The sequence below is a fragment of the Anolis carolinensis genome, chromosome 5, assembly GCF_035594765.1.
Source record: "Anolis carolinensis isolate JA03-04 chromosome 5, rAnoCar3.1.pri, whole genome shotgun sequence".
In the NCBI taxonomy this organism is placed as follows: Eukaryota; Metazoa; Chordata; class Lepidosauria; order Squamata; family Dactyloidae; genus Anolis; species Anolis carolinensis.
The window spans coordinates 45,372,799-45,399,396 of record NC_085845.1 but is presented as its reverse complement, the minus strand read 5'-3'; the positions used below and the strand labels follow the sequence as shown (position 1 = coordinate 45,399,396).

The window sequence follows — 26,598 nt, the reverse complement described above, 5'->3', positions numbered from 1 at the left end:
CTGAGATATGCAGTTATGAGGTGGGATAATATAGAACTAAATAAAGTTGTCATCCGTTTTCCAAAATAAGCAATACTCCTGTATAAATCCAAGTACAGAAACAAAAGCACAGAAGTTCATTTAAGCAATAGCCTAGAGAAGTGGTTCTCAATCTGTGGGTCCCAGGTGTTTTGGCCTACAACTCCCAGAAATCCTAGCGAGTTTACCAGCTGTTAGGATTTCTGAGAGTAGAAGGCCAAAACATTTGGGGACCCATAGGTTGAGAACCACTGGCCTAGAGTGCCTTTTTGCAGATCAGCAATTCAATACAGCAGCTTATAATTACTGAATACCTACCTTCTTTACGAATTCAAGTATTTACTCATATCTGAAATCTGCACCCTGAAGCACAATACAGAATAATCCCAACTAATGTGTATTTAACTTAAAAGTGCTTAGAACATTTCCACCAACTGACCTCCAAAACCTGTATAATCATGGTTAGATCATATTGATAAGCAACAGAACAGGATAATTGAAGAAATCTAGCAGACAGTGATATCTTAGCCAAATATTTAACTTAGCTTGTTTCACAACCATTCTCCTTTGAGTGAAGAAGGAAAAGGGGTTCTTCTTTCTCCCCTCCAAAAGACATAAAGTGAAAATGAAATGTGTCCTTAGTCTCAGTTTATCGCAACAATATGGGTAACATTACCAACTTTTTTTTTAGTGTTCCACAACCACAATAGCAATGTTTACTGAACAAATTTTAAGTCATTTTAGAGCTTAAAATCACAAGCCACCAGTAGTTTTTATAGAACCATCAGACTTTACTTTTGGAGAAGCTAACACTTTCAAAAATTAATGTTCATATTAAACAAGAAATTAACATCTCATGTTCTACACTTTTCTGCAGCCTCAAAAAATGTGTACTTTGTTACGGTACAACAAGGCACATACATAGTTTCTTCCCTTAAAACACAACAGATAAATTCCCTGAAATAATTTTATAATTCTCAAAGCAATCGAAAACACTACGAACTTAGCTCTTTTTTCATATAAACTTTGTTCCTACAAGACCATGCACATTTTAAAAAGTGAGCTAATAAGCACGTTAAAGTGACTTCTTTACATATGTATCTGTAATGCTGTAATTAGAATATTTCTTATCCTGGATTATGTTTTTAACTGTTTTTTTTATTTTTAGTCAAGTCACCATCTCTAGTGGTTTTTGAGATTTATAGATGTTTGGGGGGGGGGGGAATAATTAAACCGATCACAAATACTTTTGAACTCAAGTAATCATTCGTTTTCAATTTTTTTTTTCAAAGGACTTGAATTACATATTGTAAGTGCTTTTACTAGTTAATCTAGTGCCATAAATATCTTCTAATTCCTCTTTTGGCCAAGAATATCTTTCCATAAAAACAACTGAATTTAAGAGGTAGATTTCTCCATGATGCATGTATTTATTTCAAATTTTAAAAAGTTCTCTTCAGATCAAAGATCACATCTTGAAAAAAAAAGCTTGGTACATTATTTAATACAGTTCAGTGATAACAGTCCTAAGCAGTAGTGGGAGCTGTTGAGGGAACCAATACATTAGGTGCTCTCTTCCTCAAAACACCAGCCTTCCGATAGTACTAAATCCTCCTCCACCGCCTCCACCAGTTGGCCCACAACTTCCAGGAGGGTCATTGTCATCAAATCCATTTGGCCGAAAGGAGCACGAAGCTGCAGCTGCTTGTAGGGCCTGTGTCCGAGCACTAAGCTCTTGCTCCTGAAACAGAAAGGAGAAGCACTGTCATACATATAACCATATACAATTTGGTTATGAAAAATGCATGCTATTCTCGAGAGCAAAAGGGAAGAGCGCGATTTCAAATTTGACACCTTTTCATCCAGCTCATACTGATGTCAACTTCCAAAGCAGAGAAATGTTTTTGACACAGCAAGAATGAGCAAATTTATGTCAATCAAATATCCAAATTTGTATGTGCACATCTGAAAAATAGAAACCGTTAAGTAGAAGCTAGGATTCTCATATTCCTAGACATCTTTAGGAACAACTTCAAGAAATATATCCTATATAGCTAAGCCAAAAAAATCTTTCCGTATAAAAGACAAATTCAGTTTCAAAAAAGATTTTGGGGGTGCAACAGCAAAATGAGGTCAACGGCAAGAAAGTGGGATCAAAAATTCTATTATATGTTGCTGGCAGAGAGTAAATCTTAGGAGGTTTTGGGAAAAAGCAACACGAAAGCTGGAAAATCATCCAAGAAGGTTGCTATACATAAGCAGTGCTTTGGAGAAGTTCAGTGGATAGGACTGTACTGCAGGAGTGCTGGATTCAGTCCCCGGGCTTGAGGAACTGTACCCCTGCGGTATCACTGCAGTTGCTTTATTTTCAAAATGTATCTTGGCTGGATAATAAAAGCTACCATGCAAATCCTATTCTAAAAAATTTCTGGTTTTGCAATGACTGTTTTAAGATTTAGGCCAAGGCTCTCTTATTTACTGAAGTACTGGGGATTATTAAGTGTATCAAATGGTTTGCTGTAGGAATTCTGTTCAGTTCCTTGGCAATCTTACTGGAACACGTTTTAGTTGAATAAGAGGTTGTAAACTTTGAAATAGCAAGAGCGGTGAACTGGAATGACTTATGTTTTAGGCATTTTGTTTGTTACCACTATGCACACCACACTCCATTTTAATTTCCATTAATACAGCAACAGGTTTGGTGAAGCGCGCTAATATACCAAAAACAAAATTTCTCCTAGATTGTTCTTACTTTTATAACTGGAAGCTGGATGAAAGCCTAGATTACAAAAGACAATCTAACCATGAAAAAGCAAACAGCACAAGTTCCTAAATAAATTGCTAGCCAGTAAGAAAAATGTCCAGACTATGATTTCATATACAGAGTGTCCATAAAGTCATTTACTAATTTTTAAATGGTAAAGAGACTTTATGGACACCCTGTATTTAGTGAGCAACATCTTTGGACAACCGCATGGACCATGATCCTGGAAATCCAGAATACCACCTTAAATTATCTTCATCAACTCAAGAAGGAGTCTCTGTATATCCACAATCTGGCACAGCAGATAAAGTATAAAAGTATAAAGTATAAAAACTGTTTTGTGCAAGGAGCTGATATGGATAGTCTTAGTTCTGTCTTTATTATCTTTTTTAAAGCATGCTGAATGCTTTTGTTGAATTACTTTAGAGGCAATTCCCAATTAAGTAATGCTATCAATGGCACCATGGTAAGGTGGAAGCAAAAGCTATGTGGGGCAAAACAAAATCCATTACACTTTGAATAGTGAAAGCCTTCAAACAATATATTTCCAAGTTTTTCCAACAGTTCTAAAACCACAAATGCTATTTCTGTAGCTCTAAAACTCAAGTTTTCTTTATATGTGTGGAAACAAAACAGTAATAATGATAAATGCTGTGTAAGAACATAAAGACTTTTCAGTTATGTTTTATCAGACAAATCTGATAATCAATGAGACCAGTTATCTCATTCTGGGCTGCTTTTTATTAGATAATGAAAGATAAATAATTCATCAAGTGTGTAACACACATCTACAATGTTAGGTAAGCAGTACTATCTGCTGATATAACTAACTGAATCCTGCCTTTTGAGTATACATGTTAATTAAAACACGAATAAAGTGCATATTAAAACTGGAAATTGTAATGAACTATTCCCAGGTTGGAATGTTGTGTGGTTTTTCCAGGCTGTATGGCCATGTTCTAGTAGCAGTTTCTCCTGACTTTTCGCTTACATCTGTGGCTGGATTATCCTCTGAAGATGCCAGCCACAGATGCAGGTAAAACATCCGGAGAAAATGCTCCTAGAACATGGCCATACAGCCCGGAAACCACACAACACTCCAGTGATTCTGGCCGTAAAAGCCTTCAACTATATATTCCCAGGTTCTTTTCAACAGTTCTACAACTACAAATGCTATTTCTGTGGCTCTAAAACTCAGTTTTCTTTACAATGTGAACAATGCATTTTTGTGCCTCTGTTTATTTCCCTGGAACAAGATCCAATTGCTACTCCAACTACAACAGACCCACTTAATCAACAAGTATTGAGTAGTAAGTCAGCACTTACATCAATGTGTTTATTCTGGTTTGGATTAGCATCTGTTATGTTATATATCTTACTGAGTTGCATAGCCACCCCCTTTTTTGGTTGTCTTTCACCAGATGATACTGGCAGGCTATTATCTACTATCTTCTATTTTAAAGTTTTCACTTTTGTGAATCACTTTTTGTGTTTTGAAGTGTCATTGATCACTCTGAGATCTACTAAAAACAGTAGATATGCATACACTTCTGTTCTGAGATGTCATAATTTTTGAATTTCCACTGCCTTCGCATTAGTACAAGACTGGTTTGTACACTGAACTGGGTACTATTTAATACCCTGTAAACAACACAAATGGTTTCATAATATGCTTTGCACTTTTTTTCCTGTTATTGCCCAAAATGAATCAGCTGCTATTTTGACCTTGCTTTGCTCAGATTAGGCTTCTAAAAATATTAGGGATAAATTGTTACAGTTAATACTACTTTGCCTTCAAGACTAAGTTTCTATTAAATAAGTAGTTATCCTACTGCACTGCTATACCAGTTTGAGAAGCTGTGCTGAAGTGTATTGGTAACAGACTAATTTTGATGGCCTATGGTGAAAAACAGAAATTAAAGCATAAATTATATCCTCCCCAAATGGCCTAAAAAAAGTCCTTAAGAGGTAAATCATAGAGTTGGCTACACCATGTGTTTATTCAAGATACTCTGTCCATACACATTAATTAATTCTGTAATTAGAAAACTATTGGATTCATGTTATGAACATCTGTGCTACAGATGCAACAACTGAACCAACTTTATAACCGAAATCAGTCACATGACTTGTACTTTCGCTTCCAGAGGGACTGCTCCATAGTGACAAAATGGTCAAGCACTTTGGAAGTTAAAATTTGAACCATAGTTGGATTCACAGCTAAATATAGGAGCATATGTCTTGAAACTGCAGTAATTACTTGCTGTTCCATCCTAAGCAGGTTTTTTGTTATGAACTTTCAAGTCAACTCAACTGATGGGTCACCCCATCCTAGGGAATTTCTGGCAGGAATTATTCAGATGAGATTGGCCATTGTTTTCCTCTAAAGCTGAGAGATTATACCTTGCCCAAGACCTCTCAATGGGTTTTCATGGCTGAGCAGAGATTATAACTTGAGTCTTCCTGAGCCCTGTTTTGAGACACAAAGTTTTACACCACTTGTTACCCCCTTTCCCCCTAAGAATTACCCCAAAATAAGAGGGCATAAGACTGCAATCCCATGCCAATCAATTCATATTTATATAGAGGTCTCTCCTCACATTAACAGTGTCTGCATCTTACCTGCAAATACAGCTTATTGTCTTTTGTAATTGCATCCATAAGATCTTTCTGCAGAGGAGGATCTCCATTGACCCAGAGTCCATTGGCTGATGAAGCATTAAGAGCATTAGCACTGTTTTGCTTTTTGTAAAGCAGCACATAAGCAGTGTCCTTGGGGAATCTGCTTGTTATTTTCTGGACTGACTGAAATGAGGTAAATGTCACTCTGCTGTCATTAAATAAAAACCACTCCTTTGACACCTCATTCTCCCCCAGTTTCTTTTCAACAGCTGCAACCGGAGCCTCTCCAGCCATGAAATTATTCTGTGGATAAGCTAAAGCCAGACTTTGGGATTGATCAAAAGATCCCGATGAAGACCCTGAACTGGAAACATTTCGGGCATATGAATAATAATGTCCACTTTCAGAAGATATGCCAGAGTGCACCACAACAGAACTTAATACATAGGGGATTAATTGAGAGCAACCTGCTTCTTCAGCACCAGAAGGCTTGAGTTTTTTAGCTAGATTCTCACCAGTGTCAGAAAACTCAACCCCCACAGACCACACACCTGACACTGGGCTTAAAGAGGAAACAGTTCTTTTGACAGGTAACTCCAGAACAAGCGGAAGAGACACATTGTCTAAGATTTTACGTCTAATATGACACTTAGGGTCATATGAAAATCTTAAGAGAGTGAGAATGAGGTATTCTGGCTCCTCCACTACTTGCATAGTCTTTTCTGCATTCTGTAGAGAGGCACATTTTTCACAGTAATATTTGTTATCTCCTTTAAGAACCTCAGGTGCCAGAAAATAATTCAGTAAGTCAATAACAGAGGGGGTAACTTCAGTGACATGTTTCTGCAAACTATCCTTGCATTCAGTCTTGCATGTAACTGGATCTGTAACATTTTCACAGTCTGAGTCAATGGGATGGTCCTTTGGTGTTCCATCGTTCATAACCATTTCAGAGCAATCACCAACTGCTAGAATATCAGATGTTGTTTCTGCTACAGGACTGAATGCCACATTATTGACTGGTTCCATGCTGGTATCTTTTCCTTCAGACAAATTGTCCACTTTTGCTGGTTCACCATTTTCTAAGAATACTGGGGGACAGAAAGCAAGTGAGAGATCTGTGAAGGGTTCTTCTTTGTGAGAAGTACTTTTGCAGTTTGAACAGCATATGCTTGTTTGCAATTTTCCTCGAAACATTTTCTCTATTAGTGTTCTATCTTCTGCTGCAGCGGGAGGTTTGGTACTCAGCGGGGTCTTACTGGACACATCCTGTACCAGAGACTCATCATTCATATCCCCTGGAAGTTCTGATGAAGATAGAGCTTTCAAAGTCCTCTCTTCCTCATGGAGCCTATTGGGGGGAAAATCAAACCAGGACATTTATCCAATTTCTTTTCGCTTTAAATATATCACTCTGTTTCAATATATTTAACAGACAGCCAATTATTAATATACAGAAGAAGAGAAGAATTCAAGGCTCTGAATGGTTGACCTATTATAATACATAACTGCTACCGGTAGTATTTGCCTCAGTAGTTACTTTCAATCCCTAGTTTAGTCCATAATAGGACTAAACTATTGGGAAAATGAAAATAATATATAAATAAATAAAACTTTATTTATATTCCACCCTATCACCCAATAGGGACTCAAGGCGGTTTATCAGGCTACATAAACTTTCAGCATACAGAGACAATTTCTTGTATGCGGTGTCCAGGATCCAGGATTGCAAAGAAAAACCAAAGTCTGAGTGAAAGGAATGGAACTTTAGATATCATAGCAAAGCCCTGGCTCCTAATTCAAAAGAAAACTAGGCTTGTAATTTCTGCTTTTGTGTACAAATGAACTTTGTGCCCAAGGAACCAAATAAAACCTAGTGAACTTCCCCTCCCCGAAACTAAAATAACATATTTCTTCTATAGACATTGAGTTTACAGTTCCTGAAAACTGAAAATATTTCTATATATTACAGTTCTAAACAAAACCCTGATGCAGGTTTAGGATGGAAATAATGGCATTTTTAAAAACACCAAATGTCTATGAAACATTTTATACGCTGAGAAGTTCTATTTAACATAAAACACCACTCCTGATTTCCAAAATACTATTACCTGTCTAAGAGGAACCTGAGATATTCAGAGCAGTCCTGCTGAGTTCTAGCAGCAAACCAAGGTGGCCTAGAAGCCTCAAAGAAAATCCGAGGAGCATATGCTTCCCTCTAGAGCAAACAAACGTAAATAAGGAAAAGTAAAAAATATAGACACAATTTTAAGAAGCTTTCCTTAATTATTAAGCTCTGACCGTTGAATGCAAGTCTAATGGTGAAACATTAAAAAGTTATTTGTAAACTGCACTGATTATATTTAGTACTGATGTCACAGCTCTGGTTTCATTAATCATTGCTGAAAAAGCTAACAATGGTAATCTGAACCTAGTTTCTGTGTTTTGAGAATCTTGATTGTACTGTCCAATTTAATCACCTAAAGTTTCTCTTTAAAAACACGATTTCTTCAATTTTATGCATGCAGACAAGTTATACATTTACATTCATGCCAATTCTTAAATAATAGTCATTTAAAAATAATAATTACACACCTGAGTATGAGCCAAAAATGCAAATAGATGCTGCAATTTTCTCATTAGTGAATTACATCCATTTAGATTTAAAGATAATACATGTCTTCTAAAACTGTAAAAAGTGAAAAAATTGAGATTACCATATTTTCAATTCTGTCAAATATATAATGTTGTAAATGGTAAAGACCCAATGTATTAATTGAGTGGGGGGGGGGGGGGGTGAGATTTTTTTGACTGTTTTGCTTTAAGAATGTTTTAAGAATGTTCCATAACACAATATTTATTAAAAACTGCTTAGGTTTATGTTAAATATTCAATATAAGACTTATTTCTGAAGCATCACAATTCATCCAAATTGCTCTCAAGATTAAATAAACACAAGATTGGAGTCTAAAACAAATACTTTAAAGAACTAGAAAGATCACAAATCAGTGCATTTTTTTCTAGTGTGTAAGTACCTTTTAAGGAATAGAGTTACCCATATTTTTGACCACTTAAGTGATATAAAAGTATAAGTGATATACTTATCAGTATATGCCCAGTCTGCTATATTATTTACACTTCTGAATTTACTGAATTTCAGTAAATTTCCCACCAGCTTTAGTCAAATGGATCAGCTCTGAGAAGTTGCTGCTTGCCAGTAATTCTCAAACTATATTAAACCTTTCACAGACTAAAGAAAAACACACATATACCAATCTTTCCCACAAAAGGAAATGTAAACTTACTCTGTGGCCATAAATAATGCCTGAATCACACTGTTCATATAACATGTATTTCCCAAGTTAATTAGACCTGTCTTTCCAGTTTCAGATTTTCCAGAAAATCCCGACAAACAAGATTGCAAGGAACTGGATTGAGAGGTCCAGGCACTCTGATTGAGTATCATCTTAATTTTTTCTTCACCGGGTTTAGGAAGATCCTATGAGAAAGAGAGGAAGTGAGCTGAACACTGAGCACTATTACGATGCATTTGTCACTCTATAGTTCAGTCATAAAGCCTAGGGACAATACTATGTAGTTGTCTTCTATAGTACAGGCAGTTCAAGTGTTTGGCTAGTCATCAAAGCTTCATTATGTATGCACAGACAACAAATTTTCAGAGACTACGTTTAGTAGTTACAGAAATTAAACAGTGTCTTTGGGTCATTTTGGGTCCGTTTTCTTGCCCTTTCTTCACAAAGAAAAAAGCATGTACAACTGTAAACAGTAGTATTACTATGTAACAGTTTCTAATATACACATACTTTTCCTTACACCCCAATTAAAAAAATCCAATAGAGCCAAATGCACTATTGTGTATATTCTCCCCACTTTATGGAATAAATTTCTGATCTTTATGAGGAAACTGAGTGGTTATATTTGAACAATTCCTATCTGCAGTTCCTTTATTTAAACATATGATAAAAGGGAAATAAATGTTCCAATAGGGAATTTTTCAACCAATTTCAAGCAAAGTTCCTGAAATGAAGATGTTCACCTAAAGATCATCCCACACTTTAAAAATCCCATTAGATAAACTAATTCTGTGGAAATGCTCCTTTAAGGTAAGAATACACATTATAATACTCTACATTTCAGCCCTTTTCTGGCAAGAAATCAGACATCATGTTTTACAAGACAGATACTGATAACATAACATTTCAGATATTTTACAGGGATTTCTTTTCTTTTCATACTAATTATATTCCTACCATCACTGGCAGTCTAAACGGCACATAGATTTGGTACAGAACAATAAAGAACCAAGTTTCAATCCTATAAAAGTTAAGTATTTGTGTTACCATACCTTGATAGCTTCTAGAATAGGTTCATAAAGTTCTGGGAATCCTGAGTAATGATACATCATACAGTGTATTAACTCACTGAGTTGTCCCAAAAACGTCGTACTAGAAGGCAGGCTATTGCTTTTGAAGGATTTTACCAGTTTCACTACATGTGGTACAATCTAATATCAAGAAAAACAGATCAAAGCATTTGTGTCAATAGGTGTTTACATATTTTGCCATGTAATCCAAAGCCTTTAGCAAAAGCATTATCTGATGAAAATACTAAACCAATAAAGAATGTTATTTTTTCTATTTGGAACATACTGCACAAATCACTTTTGCTTCTTATTGCAAAACAAAACAAAACAAAACAAATTATGGATAACCAGGCAGGTCTATTATTCTGCACAAATAGAGACAGCCATCAGAATTGCTATATTTTTATTTTGTCGCCTCTATGGGATATTTTACAGTTTTGTCTAATATGACTTATCTGAAACTTGTTTTAAAATAAAATAAGAATGAGAAGTTCTATAAAAGTGTGTGTTCAACAGCATTCAATTAGCAGAATGCCTTTTTGATCATCTCTAAAATGTAGCCCTCTCAACAATTTTGCACACACATTTTTCTGAAGTTTTGTCTTTATATCACTACGGTTTAAGCTGTACTGTTTCTTCATACCAAGACTCAATAGCCAGCACCATAAGAAGATTATGTAGTAAGGTATCCCTCTCTATAGAAGGAACTCTCTTTTGCTATTAAGCTTTTAGAAGGTCAAGGGACAGTTTGGGCAAAAACCAACATTTGACTTCCACTAGGAGAATCTCTTCTTCCCATGGTCTTCAAAATCTGCTCTCTGGAGAAGACACAGTTTGGGGAAAAACTCTCAGGATGCTGGGAGGAGCAGGGAGTGAACTTTTGTTGAGTTAATATTGAAGTGCTTTGTTGGATTTAGACCTCTGGAACAGTGGTATATTATTGATTGCAGGACAAAGGGGTAAACTGCAATGATCACGAGTCCCCCTTTTGATCGTGGAAGGCTTTGCTGGATTAAAAGAGCCTTTATAAAACAGAATACACTATATCATAAAGAAACTATTACAACCCTTTACTACTGAAAAAGATATGAAAAACATAACAGGCCTTTATCACAAGGAAAAGAAGGCAAAATCTCTGTCAAAGACTCTCTGCCACATATGTTTGATGTGTTAAGGTAAGCATATAAAAACGTCTTACTGTATAATCTGTCTTATCTATTAGTTTGCTTTAAACATTGTATGTGCAACAGAATTTCCAGAGACAGCAGTTCAACAATGAAATAGGTACCATATAACCAGGACTTTTACTTGTAATATTTCCAATCATTATTATTAATATTTGTTAGCCAAATTACAGCAAAAAGATAATTTTGACTGGCCTTTGCACCCTAAATTCATACGTTACTACAACTGGTCTAAAACCAGCACCCAAAAGCAATATCTCCAGTAGCAGGTCCAAACTTATGAACACTTTTATCATTAATGCAGTGATGTTGAAATACCTCTATGAATAAGACTACAGTCCATGTTTTTTAGAGGAAACTATGGAGTGACCAACATGTATAGCAATCATCTGCATGTTGTTTCTAACGAATAGATTTAAATCTCAGGTAATGGCAACTTACCAAGTGAAAAGCCTCTGGAGAGTGCTGAAAACTAAGCAACATATGAGAAAGGACAGCCAAAGCACCAGGTCTCACAAGAGGAAACCAAAGTCGATTAAAAACCTTTAAAAAACAAACATATATCATAAATATATTTTGGAAATATTTAGCAGAAAAATAATTTTAGTTTTGTATTGCACAACATTTACAACCCTCTGGTTCAGAATAGGAAGAAAAGCCAGTCACAGCATAACTGTAACAATCCTACCATTGAATGATGATACCTACCAGTTCAATTTTAAGCAAAGTAACATCAATAAGGATAGTAAACTTCTGGACTGCAGCCAGTCCTTTCAGCAGCGCTATCACCCAAGTCTCCACATGCTGAGCCAATGGCCAGGACAGCCACTCAATCATTCTGGAAAGTGATAGATGCACATTAGTATTTCAGTACCAGACTTTATGTTTCAATTACCTAACTGAAAGTTAAGAGTTAGTTTATATGACTGGAACACCACTTGACGTTCACCATTAAATCATACTGAAAGCCACGAAACTGAATGGGATTCTATTCTTGGGAAACATCATTTCTCAAGATATCCCTTCTGTTGCAGAAAAGTTTTATTTTAACTTAAGTATTTAATCACACGTTTGTTGTCTGGAGCACCCTGTGAAATACATTTGTACAAATATTACAGACATATGCCATGGACACAGATTGTGAGCATTTTTAATCTTCACATTTCCTACCATCTACATTTATTGCTAAACATCAAAGGCAGCTGATGGCATATAATAAACACTTTCATTTATTTCATGTTCAAATATAGGATAATTACCATGATAGAAATGCCAATAACAGAAAGCAATGCAAACAACAGTAAAAATTGCTAGTAAACATGAACATTAACATTTTTGACATTTACTGCAATCAAATTATTAAATGTCCTGCCAATTCAATAACGTTTTGGGCATGCAGCAATGAATATGATTCACCACAGTAATGATACCCAATAAGCAATGTGAATTCACATTCCTGTAAATTTATGAAAAATTCACTTAGAAATGCAAACTAGAAATGGTGCCAAGTTCAAGAATGCCTTGGCTACAGACATAAACATGAGTGATAATGCCATGCTTAAAATCAAGGTTAAGGTAGTATGACTCTCAAGGTTCCTCTTCATCTTGAATTTTAAACCAGGCTAGCGACTATTTCCTTTCTGTCTCCTAATTACCTGGAAAATAAATCACACTTTCCTAGGACCAAGGAGAACCGTGGAGAGAAGATGCATGGAGGTATCAAAATGGAGGAAGAAAAGGAAATGGAGACAGCAGAAAGGTATGGATGTCTTACACCAAATAAAGAGGCTTGAAGGCTGAATAACAAAGGGACAAGGGGCAACATACTTGCAAAGTAATAAAGGAATTGGGGGGGGGGAGGGTTAACCTATCTCACCCACCAACTTCACCAAAGTCCTTCACATATTAGGTGCAGTGAAGAGGAGGGGGTAATTCCATGGATATTTTGGGATAAAACGATTTCCTGAGCCTTTCCCACTTTTATTTTACAACTGCGGGTCCCAATCCAACCAAGAAAAGGAACTCACTTAGATCTAATTAAAATAGGCTTTAGGTTTTTAAATCGAACGTTGTCTGTATAATGAACACATTTTTGTGCCATCTCTACCAAGTATTGTAGACAAAGGCACTTTTTCAATGAGATCAGATTCAGGTTTATATGATCACTAGCTGTATCCCTCTCCCACTTAAACTTTGACAACAAAGAATCATCCCATTTCCATTTTTTATTTATTATCACTGAGTGACTTCAAAGGGAAACTCTCAGGTAATTGCCAATGTATGGCAACTCTAAGCCAAATCTATCATGGGGGTTTCTCGGCAAGATTTGTTCAGAAGGGCTTTGCCTTGCTTTCCTCTAAGAGAGTGTTCACATGGCTGAGTGGGAATTCGAACCCTCATCTCCAGATGCATAGTCCAATGCTCAAACCACACTGCCTCTGGTACAAGAAAATAGATGCTATGGAGACTCCTTTCCAAAAGATCCAGTTGATTTTCCTAGGACTGCATCCTCTCCTTGCAACAGGACTGTGGATATATTAATTAAAGTGAGGCAAGCAGTCCACAGTGCTCACATAAATATTCCTTAGTTTGAAACAGGGTTAAGTACTCATGTACATCCCTATAATTATATGTCTTGTCCTAAGAGAGAAGCCAGCATGAGGTGTTGGGTGCCTTAACTAAAGTTACTACATACTACGTTATAATGTGACTTTTCTTATGGTGATGGGATCTGTTTGCTATGGTTCACAGAGATGTCATCACTAAAATTTAAGATGACAGGCTATCATACAGGAAGGCTAATAAAAAAAACAGCACTAACAAGATACTTTTGTGGACTTCCTAATGGAAGTCTCATGAGGGCAACAAGGGACTTCAACTATTTTGGACATACAAATGAACACATGCCACAGAACTTTTAATTAATTAATTGAAAGAGAATAATCTTTGAACTATTTTCAGATGCAAGACTAAAGCCAGTCGGAGGTCTCTATATACATTTACTTAGATTACCATAAATGTACTGATTAACAGCTATTCCCATTTGCCTGTCTAAACCTATAAATGTAAGCTAAACCTGCAGCCAGGACCATCATGCCTCCAAGCCTCAGAGATTGTGATAACAAAAATAATTAAATGACACGTTTGCTTGTTTTAACTATGTAGTTAAATGTTTTGTACTCATAATCCTGTAATTATAAAATATCACAAAATAGCAAACAGAAACCTTTGTATCTGTTCACTGCTCTTTCTCTAACATGGTTTCACATCCCAGCTATCGTCTACAATTCAAAACCACATGGTCTTGCCTAAAATAGAAAATGGACAGCTTGTACTTGTGTTCAATTTCAGGGTATTTGTTTATCACAAGTTTAGTGATTTCATGAAAAGATGACAGATCATTATACCTTAGCATCTCTTTTCCTCAGTCGGGATTCAAAGCTTTTAAAAATACACTCAATATATGTGACTGCAAAATTCATTTGAATACTAAGAACTCTACTGTGTAGGTTGTCTTAATCAATTAAAACCTTTAGTCAATTATAATCCCTGATAATCCAAGAAGTCATTTTAAAAACACCACACACATTCATTTATTGTAGTTCAAATACAGTAGAGTCTCACTTATCCAAGCCTCGTTTATCCAAGCCTCTGGATAATCCAAGCCATTTTTGTAGTCAATGTTTCCAATGTATTGTGATATTTTGGTGCTAAATTCGTAAATACAGTAATTACAACATAACATTACTGTGTATTGAACTACTTTTTCTGTCAAATTTGTTGTATAACATGATGTTTTGGTGCTTAATTTGTAAAATCATAACCTAATTTGATGTTTAATAGGCTTTTCCTTGATCAGTCCTTATAATCCAAGATATTCGCTTATCCAAGCTTCTGCCGGCCTGTTTAGCTTGGATAAGTGAGACTATACTGTACTTAAAACAAAAACTTTACAAAGTCAAGAATCCTTCTAATCTAGTGCTTTCAGCAATTGCATACATCATCTAAAAACAATGTATATGTACTCCTTAACTGACAGGCATACTAAAATGTAATCAATTGTTTAAAATTCTTAAAATCCATAAGATGCTTTAACTTAGCTAACATTTCTGCTGTGCCATTTTCCACAACAACAGTCATACCTGCACAAAGCTTGTGTCATACTTGCGTCCTTCACATTTGGATCTGTAGTAAGGCTTCCAATAAGCACTGTGATCATTTGCAATGGGATATGTTGCACAAGACTTGCCAAGGCAACTGAAGGTTCAAAAGAAGTATCTGTAATAATTCAATATAGAAAAAACATCCTTAGTTTTTGGAAAGTTTAGAGAATAGATTATTAGGAATTGTGTTCAATATACCTATTATTGTAGTGTTACACCTGCCTCTGGCTCTCTATCAAGCTCAAATTGGGAGTCAGTGCCACATATTCCAAAACTAAAGAACCCACACAACAACATAGCCACAGGATCACATTCAAAGGGTCAACCCTAAAGATCAGTAACTCAATCCAACAGGGGAGTGCCTAGAGGAATATGGGCAGGAGGAGTGACAGGATTCCTAAGGGTTGATGTTTTGGGGCCAGCCTACATAAAGGGATCTGTCACACCTAATTACTGCCTTTACCTAGACTCCTGGTCATCACAGGCATTAGTCCAATTCAAATATTCCCTCCAGCACAGGAAATGTGGCCTAGTCATACAATGAGTTAGTAAACACAACTGAAAATGAACTTAAAGCATTAAAGCATTATTTAGCTAGCAATGCTGGAGGCTCCTTTATTTATTGGTTATTTGCTAATAACAACAACAACAACAACAACTACTACTACTACTACTATATTTTTGTATGCCGCCACCATCTCCCCAAAGGGACTCGGAGCGGCTTACATGGGGACAAGCCCAATCAGTCACATTTACATCATAAAATACAATTTAAAACACAAGTATCAACTAGAAAAGGATTAAACATATCATAGTTAAAATAACATAACTATAAAAACATTAAAAGTAATTTACAATCATCCGTGAGCCTTTAGAAGGTCTCATCCTAGGGCAAAATGGGTGACTAATAACTCATCAAAGTTACAACTGATATATAAATCAAAGTAGAAATACATGGGGTAGGAAGTAGGTAGGGAAAAAGTACTGAGATGAAAAACAACTGTAAAGTGGAAAAGCAGATTTCAATATGAATAGGGGGCAGGTTGTAAGGGCTTGTCTAATTGAATGCACGACAGAACATCCATGTTTTTAATTGCTTATGGAAGAGAGAGAGGGTAGGTGCTAACCTAATCTCCCCGGGGAGGGAATTCCAGAGCCAGACAGCCACCACAAAGAAGGCCCTCTCCCGAGTCCCCAACCATGCTTGAGAAGGGGGGGGGGGGGAGCGAGAGAAAAGCCTCTCCAGAAGATCTTAGAGATCGCACAGGTTCGTAGGGAGATGTAGTCACGATCAAATGCAAGGAAATGGAGGACACTGCTCTATCTTACACCAAACCCACCTCTTGTTTGTACATTATAGACTAATTTTCCCTTATTTAAAATGCTTGGGATCAGTACAGTTTTGGATTTTGGAATACCTGTATTTTCTTATATGTACATAATCTTGGAGTTAGGGACCAAGTCTAAACATGAAAGATATGTTTTATGTACACCATATACATATAGCCAGGATGTAATTTTGTACACAGTATTTTAATAATGTCGTCTATGAATCAGTTTGTGTACACTGAACCATCAGTAAGTGAATGTGAGAAAATATTTCGGATTTCGTAATTCAGGACAAGACACGCTCAACTTATGCATAACTTTAATGCCTTAACATCCCTTTAACTGCCATGGTCCCTTCATAAGGAACACTGGGATTTGCAGTTCAAGGAAGAACATTTGGAATTCTTGACCAAAGACCTGTAGAGCCCCCGAAACTATGAATGCCAGAATTCCACTGGATTAAGTCAGGGCAGTTCATCAGCCAAAGGAGAAACTATTTGCATACAAGTGTGGAGGAGATGATGACAAAAAGATCATGCAAAAAAGGCAGCAGAACACACCCTTTAAATGCCACTGTCTTTTCCTCTAAAACACTGGGATTTGCAGTTCAAGGAAGAGCATTTGGAATTCTCTGACAAAGATCTTACTACAAATCTCAGGATCCCACTGGATGAAGTCATGACTGTTAAATAGAAATCATAGCACTACAATTGTGTGGTGTGAACACATAACACCATGTAACAAAATGTGGAAAATAAATTGTTCCTGGTTTGAAAGTGTTACTTCCTGTTTAATTGTGCGGTCCTTTATTTTGAAAGTAGTTGCTATACTCCAGAAACTTTGTTTTTGTTGTTGCCACAAACTATGTTGAATGGGGGAAACTCTATGAGATATTCATGGAAAAACTATAGCAACATGTGCTGCAGAATGTCCTGCAAAAAAAAAAATGAGGTGTAATAAGCCTTTTCTATGTTTGTATGATAGAACCAAGCAAGAAATGACATTTATGACCCATGAACAAAATTGTGTTACATAGGGCCCTTCCACACAACCAAATAACACAGAATATCAAGGCAGATAATCCACAATGTCTGCTGTGGACTATTTTATTTATTTACTGCATTTTTACCCGCTCTATCTCACCCCCACAGGGACTCAGAGCACCTTATCTGAGTCCACACTGCCATATAACCCAGTTCAAAGCAGATAATGTGGGATTTTATACAGCTGTGTGGAAAGGGGCACAGAATAATTCACACTCCTAATTTGCAGTCCAGGGAAGAGCATTTGGGATTCTTGGCCCGGGATCAAAGCCTTTACCTTAGTTCTGTGTATTTGTATTGAAGGGGACAAGGGACACCTGATTTAATCTGATTCATAAATAACAATATTGTGGAGAGTGAGTTTGATTAAATAAATAGCCTTAGTCTTAATGTTAGAATTTAGCCATGAGAAACACACAGGACAAAGAAAACACGCAACAAATGGCAGTTGAAAGGGGAAAGCTGGCGACAAACAAGCCATCACCTTCTTTAGAGATGCAAAGAATTCTGTGTGACCCAGGGAACTCACAGAAACAGGCAATAAAACTTTAGAGACAGCAGTCTTAGATGTATGAATTATAAATGGCATTTTGATATAGTTTGATTTTGATCGATTGGGCCAAATTGAGGCTTTAAAAAGGCCCAGATGGCATACTGATCTACTGAATGAGTGTAATAGGGAAATTGTGCCTTCCCGAACTGTTTTGATAAGCATCTAATCAAAGGAACCATGGGAAGATGAAAGGGGAATGGAAAGGAAAGAGCCTGGGAAAAGGGATTTTGGGAAGGTGTGAAATGTCATTGGAAATCCTATAAAGCCCCAACCGAGTTGAGTCTTGCGGTAGCATTTCCTTTTTATGCTGCCCACAGGTCTCTATTTTGCAAAATAAAGTCTGCTGTATCTTTCATTATCTTGCCTCTGAACCTCATTTCGGAAACCAGTTTCAGAGGTTTAAAAGGGGCCAAACCTCCTCAGTATGTCATTGTTATTCCACTGTATTAAAGGCATTGAATGTTTGCCTATCTGTGTATGTTGTAATCCGCTCTGAGTCCCCTCGGGGAGATAGGGCGGAATATACTGTGTACAGTATTAGTATTATTTGTACTACTACAAATCCCAGGATCCCACTGGAATTTTTTTGTATGTGTCAGGAGCAACTTGAGAAACTGCAAGTCGCTTCTGGTATGAGAAAACTGGCCACCTCCAAGGACGTTGCCCATGGGACACATGGATGTTTTGGCATCCTTGTGGGATGCTTCTCCCATGTCCCCGCATGAAGCTGACAGAGGGAGCTCATCCGCGCTCTCCCCAGGTTGGATTTGAACCGGCAACCTTCAGGTCAGAAATCCAACTTTCAAGTTATAAGTCCTGCCGGCACAAGGCTTTAACCCACTGTACCAGCGGGGGCTTCTATCCCACTGGATGAAGTCAGGACAAAGAGACCACACCACGAAAAGCGAGAAAACAACTGAAGGGAGGCGCTGACTGACCGGTGGAGGAGATGATGGCGAAGAGCTCCTGCAAGGAAGGCAGCAGCGTGTCGGGCTCGGTCTTCCAGACGCTGCGGAGCAGGCCGCTGACCTGGCTGACCTGGGCGACGTAGAGGCGCAGCTCGGCCTCGCGGGTGCCCTGCGTCTGGAAGTGGGCGATGCTGCGGACCAGCTGCTGGCAGAAGCCGAGCGCGGCCTTCCTCCCGCGGGGCAGGCACTGCGGGAAGTCGGCCAGGAGCTGGCAGAGGCGGGCGCAGAGCGGGGCCGGGGGCCGCTCACCCACCAGCCGCGAGGCCTCCTCCTGCAGCAGCGCGAAGAGCTCCAGCACCGCCGGGCAGCTGATGAGCAGCCGCAGCCCGCCCTGGATGTAGTCCAGCACGGCGGGGTCCAGGCCCGGGGGGATGGAGGGCGGGCCTTCTCCTCCGGCGCCGCGGAGCAAGGCCAGCACCAGGCCTCGCGTGAAGAAGGCCTCGAAGGCGGCGCGGTGGTGGCGGGCGTAGGCCTCGAGCACTTGCCGCCCCACCTGCCGCTGGAAGGGGTCGGGCCCCTGCAGGATGAGCCGGGTGCTCAGCTCGAACATGGCCCGGCACTGCGGCTCGCTCAGCGGCGCCTCCGCCGACTCCACCACCCGCCGCACGATCGCGCGCTTCAGCGGCAGCGGGTGCGTCGAGCTCACCAGGCCCTCCAGGATCTTCTCCATGGCCAGGCCTCGCCGCCTACCCTCCTTGCCCGCCCGCCCGGCGCCTCAACATCGGCCCCGGCTCGCTCCCTCCAAGGCCCGAGCGCCGGGCCAAACAGCCGACCCGGAAGCGACGCAGCGCCGCATAGTCACGCCGGGCAGGAAGTAGGCCGCCGTCGCTTCCGGCTTGGGAGGCCTGGTGGTGGTGGGCGTAGCCCTAGCAACGCACATGCGTGGTACTTGCTGCGGTCGGGAGCGTTGAGCCGCTTCCGTGGGAGTCACTCGTCAGCGCGCAAACGTTAAGGCAACAATGCGCGTGCGTAGCATTGGCTGAGGAGGCCGCGTGGAGTCCCAATCGCAAAGGGCGCAGGCACATTAAGCCGGGACAACATTGCGCATGCCTGGTCTTGGCAGAGGGGGAAGTGTTGACTGCCTTGCGTGAGACCCAATCGGAAGAGCGCACAGAGACTTTAGGGCGGGGCCAAACAATTAATGTTGTTGTTTATTCGTTCAGTCGCTTCCGACTCTTCGTGACCTCATGGACCAGCCCAGGCCAGAGCTCCCAGTTCCTTCAAGGTTAAGAAACTATAAACAAGCGGGAAGAAAGAAAAGAACCAAAGGAGTTCGACGACAAGATAAGAGAATGGCCTGTTGCAGCTGGATGAATGAAATTTGACGCCATGGCGCAATGCTGTGGAATCCCTGACGTTGGGTTCTTGTGAGTTTCCTGGGCTGTATGGCCATGTTCCACAAGCATTCTCTCCTGACGTTTCGCCCACAACTATGGCAGGCATCCTCAGCGGCTGTGAGGTCTGTTGGAAACTAGGCAAGTGGAGTTGATATGTCCAGGGTGGGAAAAAGAACTCTTGTCTGCCTGAGGCAAGTGAGAATGTTGCAGTTCACACTGAGTATTTGAACCAGGCATGGGCAAACTTCGGCCCTCCAGGCGTTTTGGACTTCGACTCCCACAATTCTTAACAGACAGCTGTTAGGAATTGTGGAAGATGAAGTCCAAAACGCCTGGAGGGCCGAAGTTTGCCCATGCCTGGTCTAAACACTCAGAAGACAGGATAATTCCAGATAAACCATCAGGGCCAATTGACACCTCCCAACAAAGGATTCCCCCAGGCAGGAAGCAGCCAGGCTTTGAAGTTGCAAGGCTCTTCAATGCAAATCAAGGTAATTAATTGCAACATTCACACATGCCTCCAACAGACAAGAGTTCTTTCTCCCACCCTGGACCTTCCACAGATATATAAACCTCACTTGCCTACTTTCCAATAGATCTCACAACCTCTGAGGATGCCTGCCATAGATGTTGGCAAAACATTCAGGAGAGAATGCTTCTGGAACATGGCCATACAGCCCAGAAAACTCAAAGCAACCCAGTGATTCTGGCCATGAAAACCATCGACAACACATCCCCGATGTTTGTAGTCTGGTGAGGCACCAGCAGAGAAAGCTATGTCTCTTGTCAACCCACACCTCTCAGGATCCCATTGCACTGAGCCATGGTAGTTGAGGTTGAAGTGGTGTCAAACTGCATTAATTGAACTGGATTTTAATTTTTGTGATTGTTTTTAGTAGAATTGTTTGTTTTTGTTTTATGCTGATGTTTACAATATATATTATGTTTAACCTTGTTTTATGGTGTCTTTTTGACAATTGAATGTTTTTTGTTCATGTTGGAGACTGTCCTGAATCCCCTCTAGGAGATGGAGCAGTATATAAAGAAAGCATTATTATTATTATTATTATTATTATTATTATTATTATTATTATCATCAATTCTATGGTATAAATGCACCCATGCACTTAGGGCCCTTCCAGACAGCCCTATATCTCAGAATATCAAGGCAGAAAATCCTACATTATCTGAGTGTGGACTCAGATAACCCAGATCAAAGCATATATTGTGTGATTTTCTACCTTGATATTCTGGAATATAGGGCTGTCTGGAAGGGCCCCTAGAGGCTGTGTTCATTGTTGCAATAGACATCCCTTTCTTACGGAGAACAAAGTTAGGCCTCACATAACCAGAAAAGGAGGTGAAAGAGGTCTTACAAACAGAAAAGATATTCCAAGGTTGAGGGCTGGGGTATTTTTTAAAATATTGTCTTATCTCAGAGCCCTTCCACACAGCCATATAACCCAGAATATCATAGCAGAAAATCCCACAGTATCTGCTTTGAACTGGGTTATCTGAGTCCACACTGCCATATATTCCGGTTCAAAGCAGAAAATTGATCTTATTCAGCTGTGTGGACGGGGCCTCAAGTGTTCTTTGCAAGTAGACAATTAGCACAGCAAGGGGGGCGTCTACAGTATAGGATGAATGTAGTTTGACACTTCTTTCACTGCCATGAGATGGCTTAGAGCTGAGACCCAAATCTAAATGCAAAATTCATTGATGTTTCATATACACCTTATGCACACAGCCTGGAGGTAATTTTATACACAACATTTCAAATATGATTTTTCATGAAACAATGCTTATCTTCATTGAGCTGTCAGAAAGCAAAAGGTGTCATTATCTGAGTCACTCATTTGGATGATTTTGGAATATTTTGGAATTCTGGACAAGGGATAAGCTGTATATACTTTTCTGTTTACATTGTTACAAATATTCCAGTTACACGTATAGATTTAAATGTAATTGACTAGAAGGGGCCGTTGTGACGCAATGGTTTAAACACTTGTGCTGGCTGAACTGCTGACTTGAAGGTTGGCATTTCAAATCCGTGAGATGGAGTGAACTCCTATCTGTCAGCCCTAGCTTCCCATGTAGGGACATGAGAGAAGCTTCCCAGCAGGATGGTAACACATCCAGGCATCCCCAGGGCAATATCTCTGTAGATGACCAATTCTCTCACACCAGAAGCAACTTGCAGTGTTTTCTCAATTCGCTTCTGACATGATAAGAAAATTGACTAGAACATGTTAAACAAATGTGTTAAATAAAATAAAACTATTTAGAGCCCGTTTTTCCTGAAAACCATACTATGGGAATAAAATGTTAAGAGCTAAATGATTGATTAAGGAAAAAAGGCTATGAGCAAGGCATTGGCTCAGGAAATAATGTAATACATATTTTTTATATAGGCAGGACAAAGACATGTGCAAATAGCTATTTTGTAGGTGGCACATGGAAATTAATTATACAATCAGTATTGTGAAGACTCATTGTGATTCATTAACATTACACAGTTAAGCATGACTCATCATTGCACAAGGCTTCAAATTCCAATCATCAAATACCTTCCCATTTCATTTTTATTGCATCTTGGCAGAACAGATTCTGCATGAGAGTTTCTTGTCTTAACAGGTGGGGTATTTTTTTTAGAACAGCCACATTCACATCACAATAGTACAAATTCATTCTCTCCATTATTTTTTAATCACAAACCTTTTTATCACAACGTCACACTGTGTTGTTGAAGGCTTTCATGGCCGGAATCACTGAGTTGCTGTGAGTTTTCCAGGCTGTATGGCCATGTTCCAGAAGCATTCTCTCCTGATGTTTCATCCATATCTATGGCATGCATCCTCAGTGGTTGAGGTGTCTGTTGGAAACTAAGTAAGCGAGGTTTATATATCTATGGAATGTCCAGGGTGGGAGAAAGAACTCTTGTCTGCTTTGAATAGCCCTGCATTGAATAGCCCTACATCTTCAAAGTCTGTCAGGATTTCCCCTGTTTTCTAAAATCAGGACAGTAAATAAAAAAAAAACAGTCAGAAAATAGGGGATTCCAGACAGGAGACAATCGGGGCCAGCTAACACCTCCCAACAAAGTATTCCCCCAGGGAGGAAGCAGCCAGGCTTTGAAGCTGCAGGGCTATTCAATGCTCATCAAGGTGGTCAATTGCAACATTTACACTTGCCTCAAGCAGAAAAGTTCTTTCTCCCATCCTGAGCATTCCAAAGATATATAAACCCCATTTGTCTGGTTTCCAACAAACCTCACAACCTCTGAGGATACTTGCCATAGATGTGGGTGAAACGTCATGAGAGGATGCTTCTGAAACATGCCCATACAGCTCAGAAAACTCAAAGCAACCCAAACTTCACACTGACAGCAACCTTCCAAACGACCACTACTTTACCACACCTTTGCCTTCCGTGCACTGTTAGATACACTCTTGATACCACTTCATTGTTTTGTAATCAGTCATTGGTTTGAATTGTGTGATTTCATAAAAATTGATGAGCAGGGACATAAAGATAAAGAGTAAGCATTCTTAAGTGTAGAAATCAGGTTGTTCTCTTATAAGAAAGAAATAGGCTCATATTATGGGCATCATCAGTAGATAAAACCTTTATAATATTTTTCTATTATGCTTTTGTCCTACCACTTTTTATTGGTTTTTTAACTTTGCATTCATAATTATTAACAGAAACTTAATTGTTAAATTAACTTACTCTTACAATAAAGTGTCATAAGATCCAGTATTCTTTTCTAAGATATGGCATTCTTTATCAGGATAAGATATTTTATAAGCTGCAATTGATGACCATTAGTTTGATTATTAGAATGGTAAATATTAGAATGTGGAAAGCTATCTTATGTTGAATCGGGTGCAGAGAATAGTGTTGAATTCTATCTGTGTATATATCTAGTAATTCAGGTCTGACAGGCAGTGGTTTTCTGCCATTCCAGGTGTGGTTCTTCCCCAGCTCTTACTAGAAAATCCTTGGTTTTAGCTGATGGACTTGGAAGCTAAGCAGAGTCAGCCCTTCTTAGTACTTGGATGGGAGATTGCTGGTGAATACCAGGTGCCAAATTTCAGAGGGAGTAACCAGCTAAACTGCCTCTGAGTATTGTTTGCTTAGGAAAATCCCTAAGAAAAATTAATGGGGTAACCATTGACAGGTGACTTGAATGCACACATTCCCACTGACATACTAAACATACCTAATTCTATTTAGTTATAGGAGAAATTGAGATAATCTGATTTTCGAGATGGGGTGTGCTACCATATAATTTTTCTACACATATGGAAATCAGGTTACACCCAAATGATTATCAGACAGCTCCATCTTTGTGCCACCCATTGCAACTTATATAGGGCTTGTCCGTATTTATCTGACCTGCTGACTTGATAAACAGGTTTAGCATGCCAGACACTTTATGTTTAATAATACAACTATTTAATAACACAACTATTTATACTACAGAGAAATAATACCAAAACTTACCGTAAAGATACTCGCATTCCCATGGTTGCCCAATTTTCTTGTCTGGTGGATCTCAGAATTTCAGCGGACACCCATAGCGATTTCATGTAACATCCTTGGCAGTGGATGAAAAGTAAGACTATCCAGAGTTAAGTTTAAATTCCCCAGATCTTTCCTTGGTGTTCTCAAATCCTAGGTTCAAAATATTGTCTTGTTTATCAGTTTAGGCTTTAAGCTCCTCCCCATTAATAAAAAAAGAAATCTAACAAAGCCAATCAAATATATCCACAGTCTATTGGACCTATTTGGCTTCATATGGCTGTAGATGAAGACATATATTTGTTATGATGGTGATTCATGACAACTCACTATCAGAAGACAACATATTCTGGTGCTGAGCATTATGACTTGTGATTAGTATTCAGCTGTCATCTTTCGAAGCCCATGATAATTCTACAATTATGACCTCATATTACATATTGAATTTCATGAGACGTAAAACTAAAGTTTCTTTTTTAATTCTGAAATTAAAGTCACTAGATTTCAGAAATGACATCATAGTTCACTTTGGGATTTCTGTCATGTCTACCAGATGACCTGTTTTTGACATTTTTATTTAATACTAGGTATTGCATCCAGTGTTGTTAGAAATAATATTAACCATTGTTCCCCAACTGGAATCACTCTGGAGAATGTATGTATATATCTCTAGGTGCCCAGGTATTGCTTCGGTTGCTCAGTTATTGAATATCCTCCTTCGTTGGTGCTGAGGAAGCTTGCTTCACTGACTGGTCACTATTCAGTATTAATGAAAAAAATGATTGAGATGTCTGTCTCTTACATTTGCTGTGTTCACATTCTTTTAGTAACTTTGCCATCTGTTTTTCTCTGGAAAAAAACGTATTTTTCAATGTTTAGCCGAAATTTTAGGATACTGCAACACTAGAAATTTGGGAACTGAAGGAAAATTTCATTGCAGAGGGCAAAATTCATTTGGAAAAGCAGTGCCCTCTTGTCTCCCAGTCCACCCCCACAACAATACCTCTGAGCCCAAAGAAATGTCTTCCAATGCTTGCTGGCCATTTGGCACACTTTGGATAGGCCTAATAAAACTCTTGTTCTTTTGAAATTTTGATTTATCTTTAATGAGCCTGTAGACATTTTATAAGTAAACCAATTCACTTTATTATTTATTTAATATATTAACTTTACATGGGAGGGGATGTTTAGGACCAATTGTGATCACTGCCTTGGCCATCTCATATTCCAGAGATCAGCCAAGAGATCATGAGCAAAGGCTATAGGAAACATCTCGAGGGCTATTCTGGGGTGGATAATCTTAATTGGCCCCCAGCCCTGGAGCAGCTCTGAGTTCCTATGAGTCAAAAACCCACCAGGTAAGTGATCTGCCCATAACTATAGGAAGCTCCTGGATCATACCTAGATCACCATAATCTTTCCCCGCACAGGAAACTTAAGTTCATTGTATGTATTGCAGCATACTACAGTAGAGTCTCACTTATCCAAGCCTCGCTTATCCAAGCTTCTGGATTATCCAAGCCATTTTTGTAGTCAATGTTTTCAATATATCGTGATATTTTGGTGCTAAATTCGTAAATACAGTAATTACAACATAACATTACTGCGTATTGAACTACTTTTTCTGTCAAATTTGTTGTATAATGTGATGTTTTGGTGCTTAATTTGTAAAATCATAACCTAATTTGATGTTTAATAGGCTTTTC

General features: G+C 38.8%; 1 protein-coding gene across 3 annotated transcripts; it reads right to left on the bottom strand.

Moving 5' to 3' along the window:
* Positions 1-1,226: 1,226 nt before the first annotated feature.
* Positions 1,227-25,026, bottom strand: usp38 (ubiquitin specific peptidase 38). 3 transcript variants are annotated; one of them, XM_016994065.2, is made up of 10 exons: positions 24,875-25,026; positions 15,115-15,250; positions 11,681-11,810; positions 11,414-11,515; positions 9,771-9,929; positions 8,710-8,903; positions 8,000-8,093; positions 7,516-7,622; positions 5,405-6,755; positions 1,227-1,759 (listed from the first exon to the last, which is right to left on the bottom strand). In XM_016994065.2, exons 2-10 carry the CDS (start codon positions 15,189-15,191, stop codon positions 1,598-1,600), a joined length of 2,376 nt encoding a protein of 791 aa, XP_016849554.1. In that variant the 5' UTR covers positions 15,192-15,250; positions 24,875-25,026; the 3' UTR covers positions 1,227-1,597. The 3 variants fall into 3 exon arrangements, with proteins under 3 accessions (XP_016849554.1, XP_003221712.2, XP_008110067.2); XM_003221664.4 differs by lacking the exon at positions 24,875-25,026 and adding an exon at positions 18,999-19,937; XM_008111860.3 differs by lacking the exons at positions 11,414-11,515; positions 24,875-25,026 and adding an exon at positions 18,999-19,943.
* Positions 25,027-26,598: the final 1,572 nt, after the last annotated feature.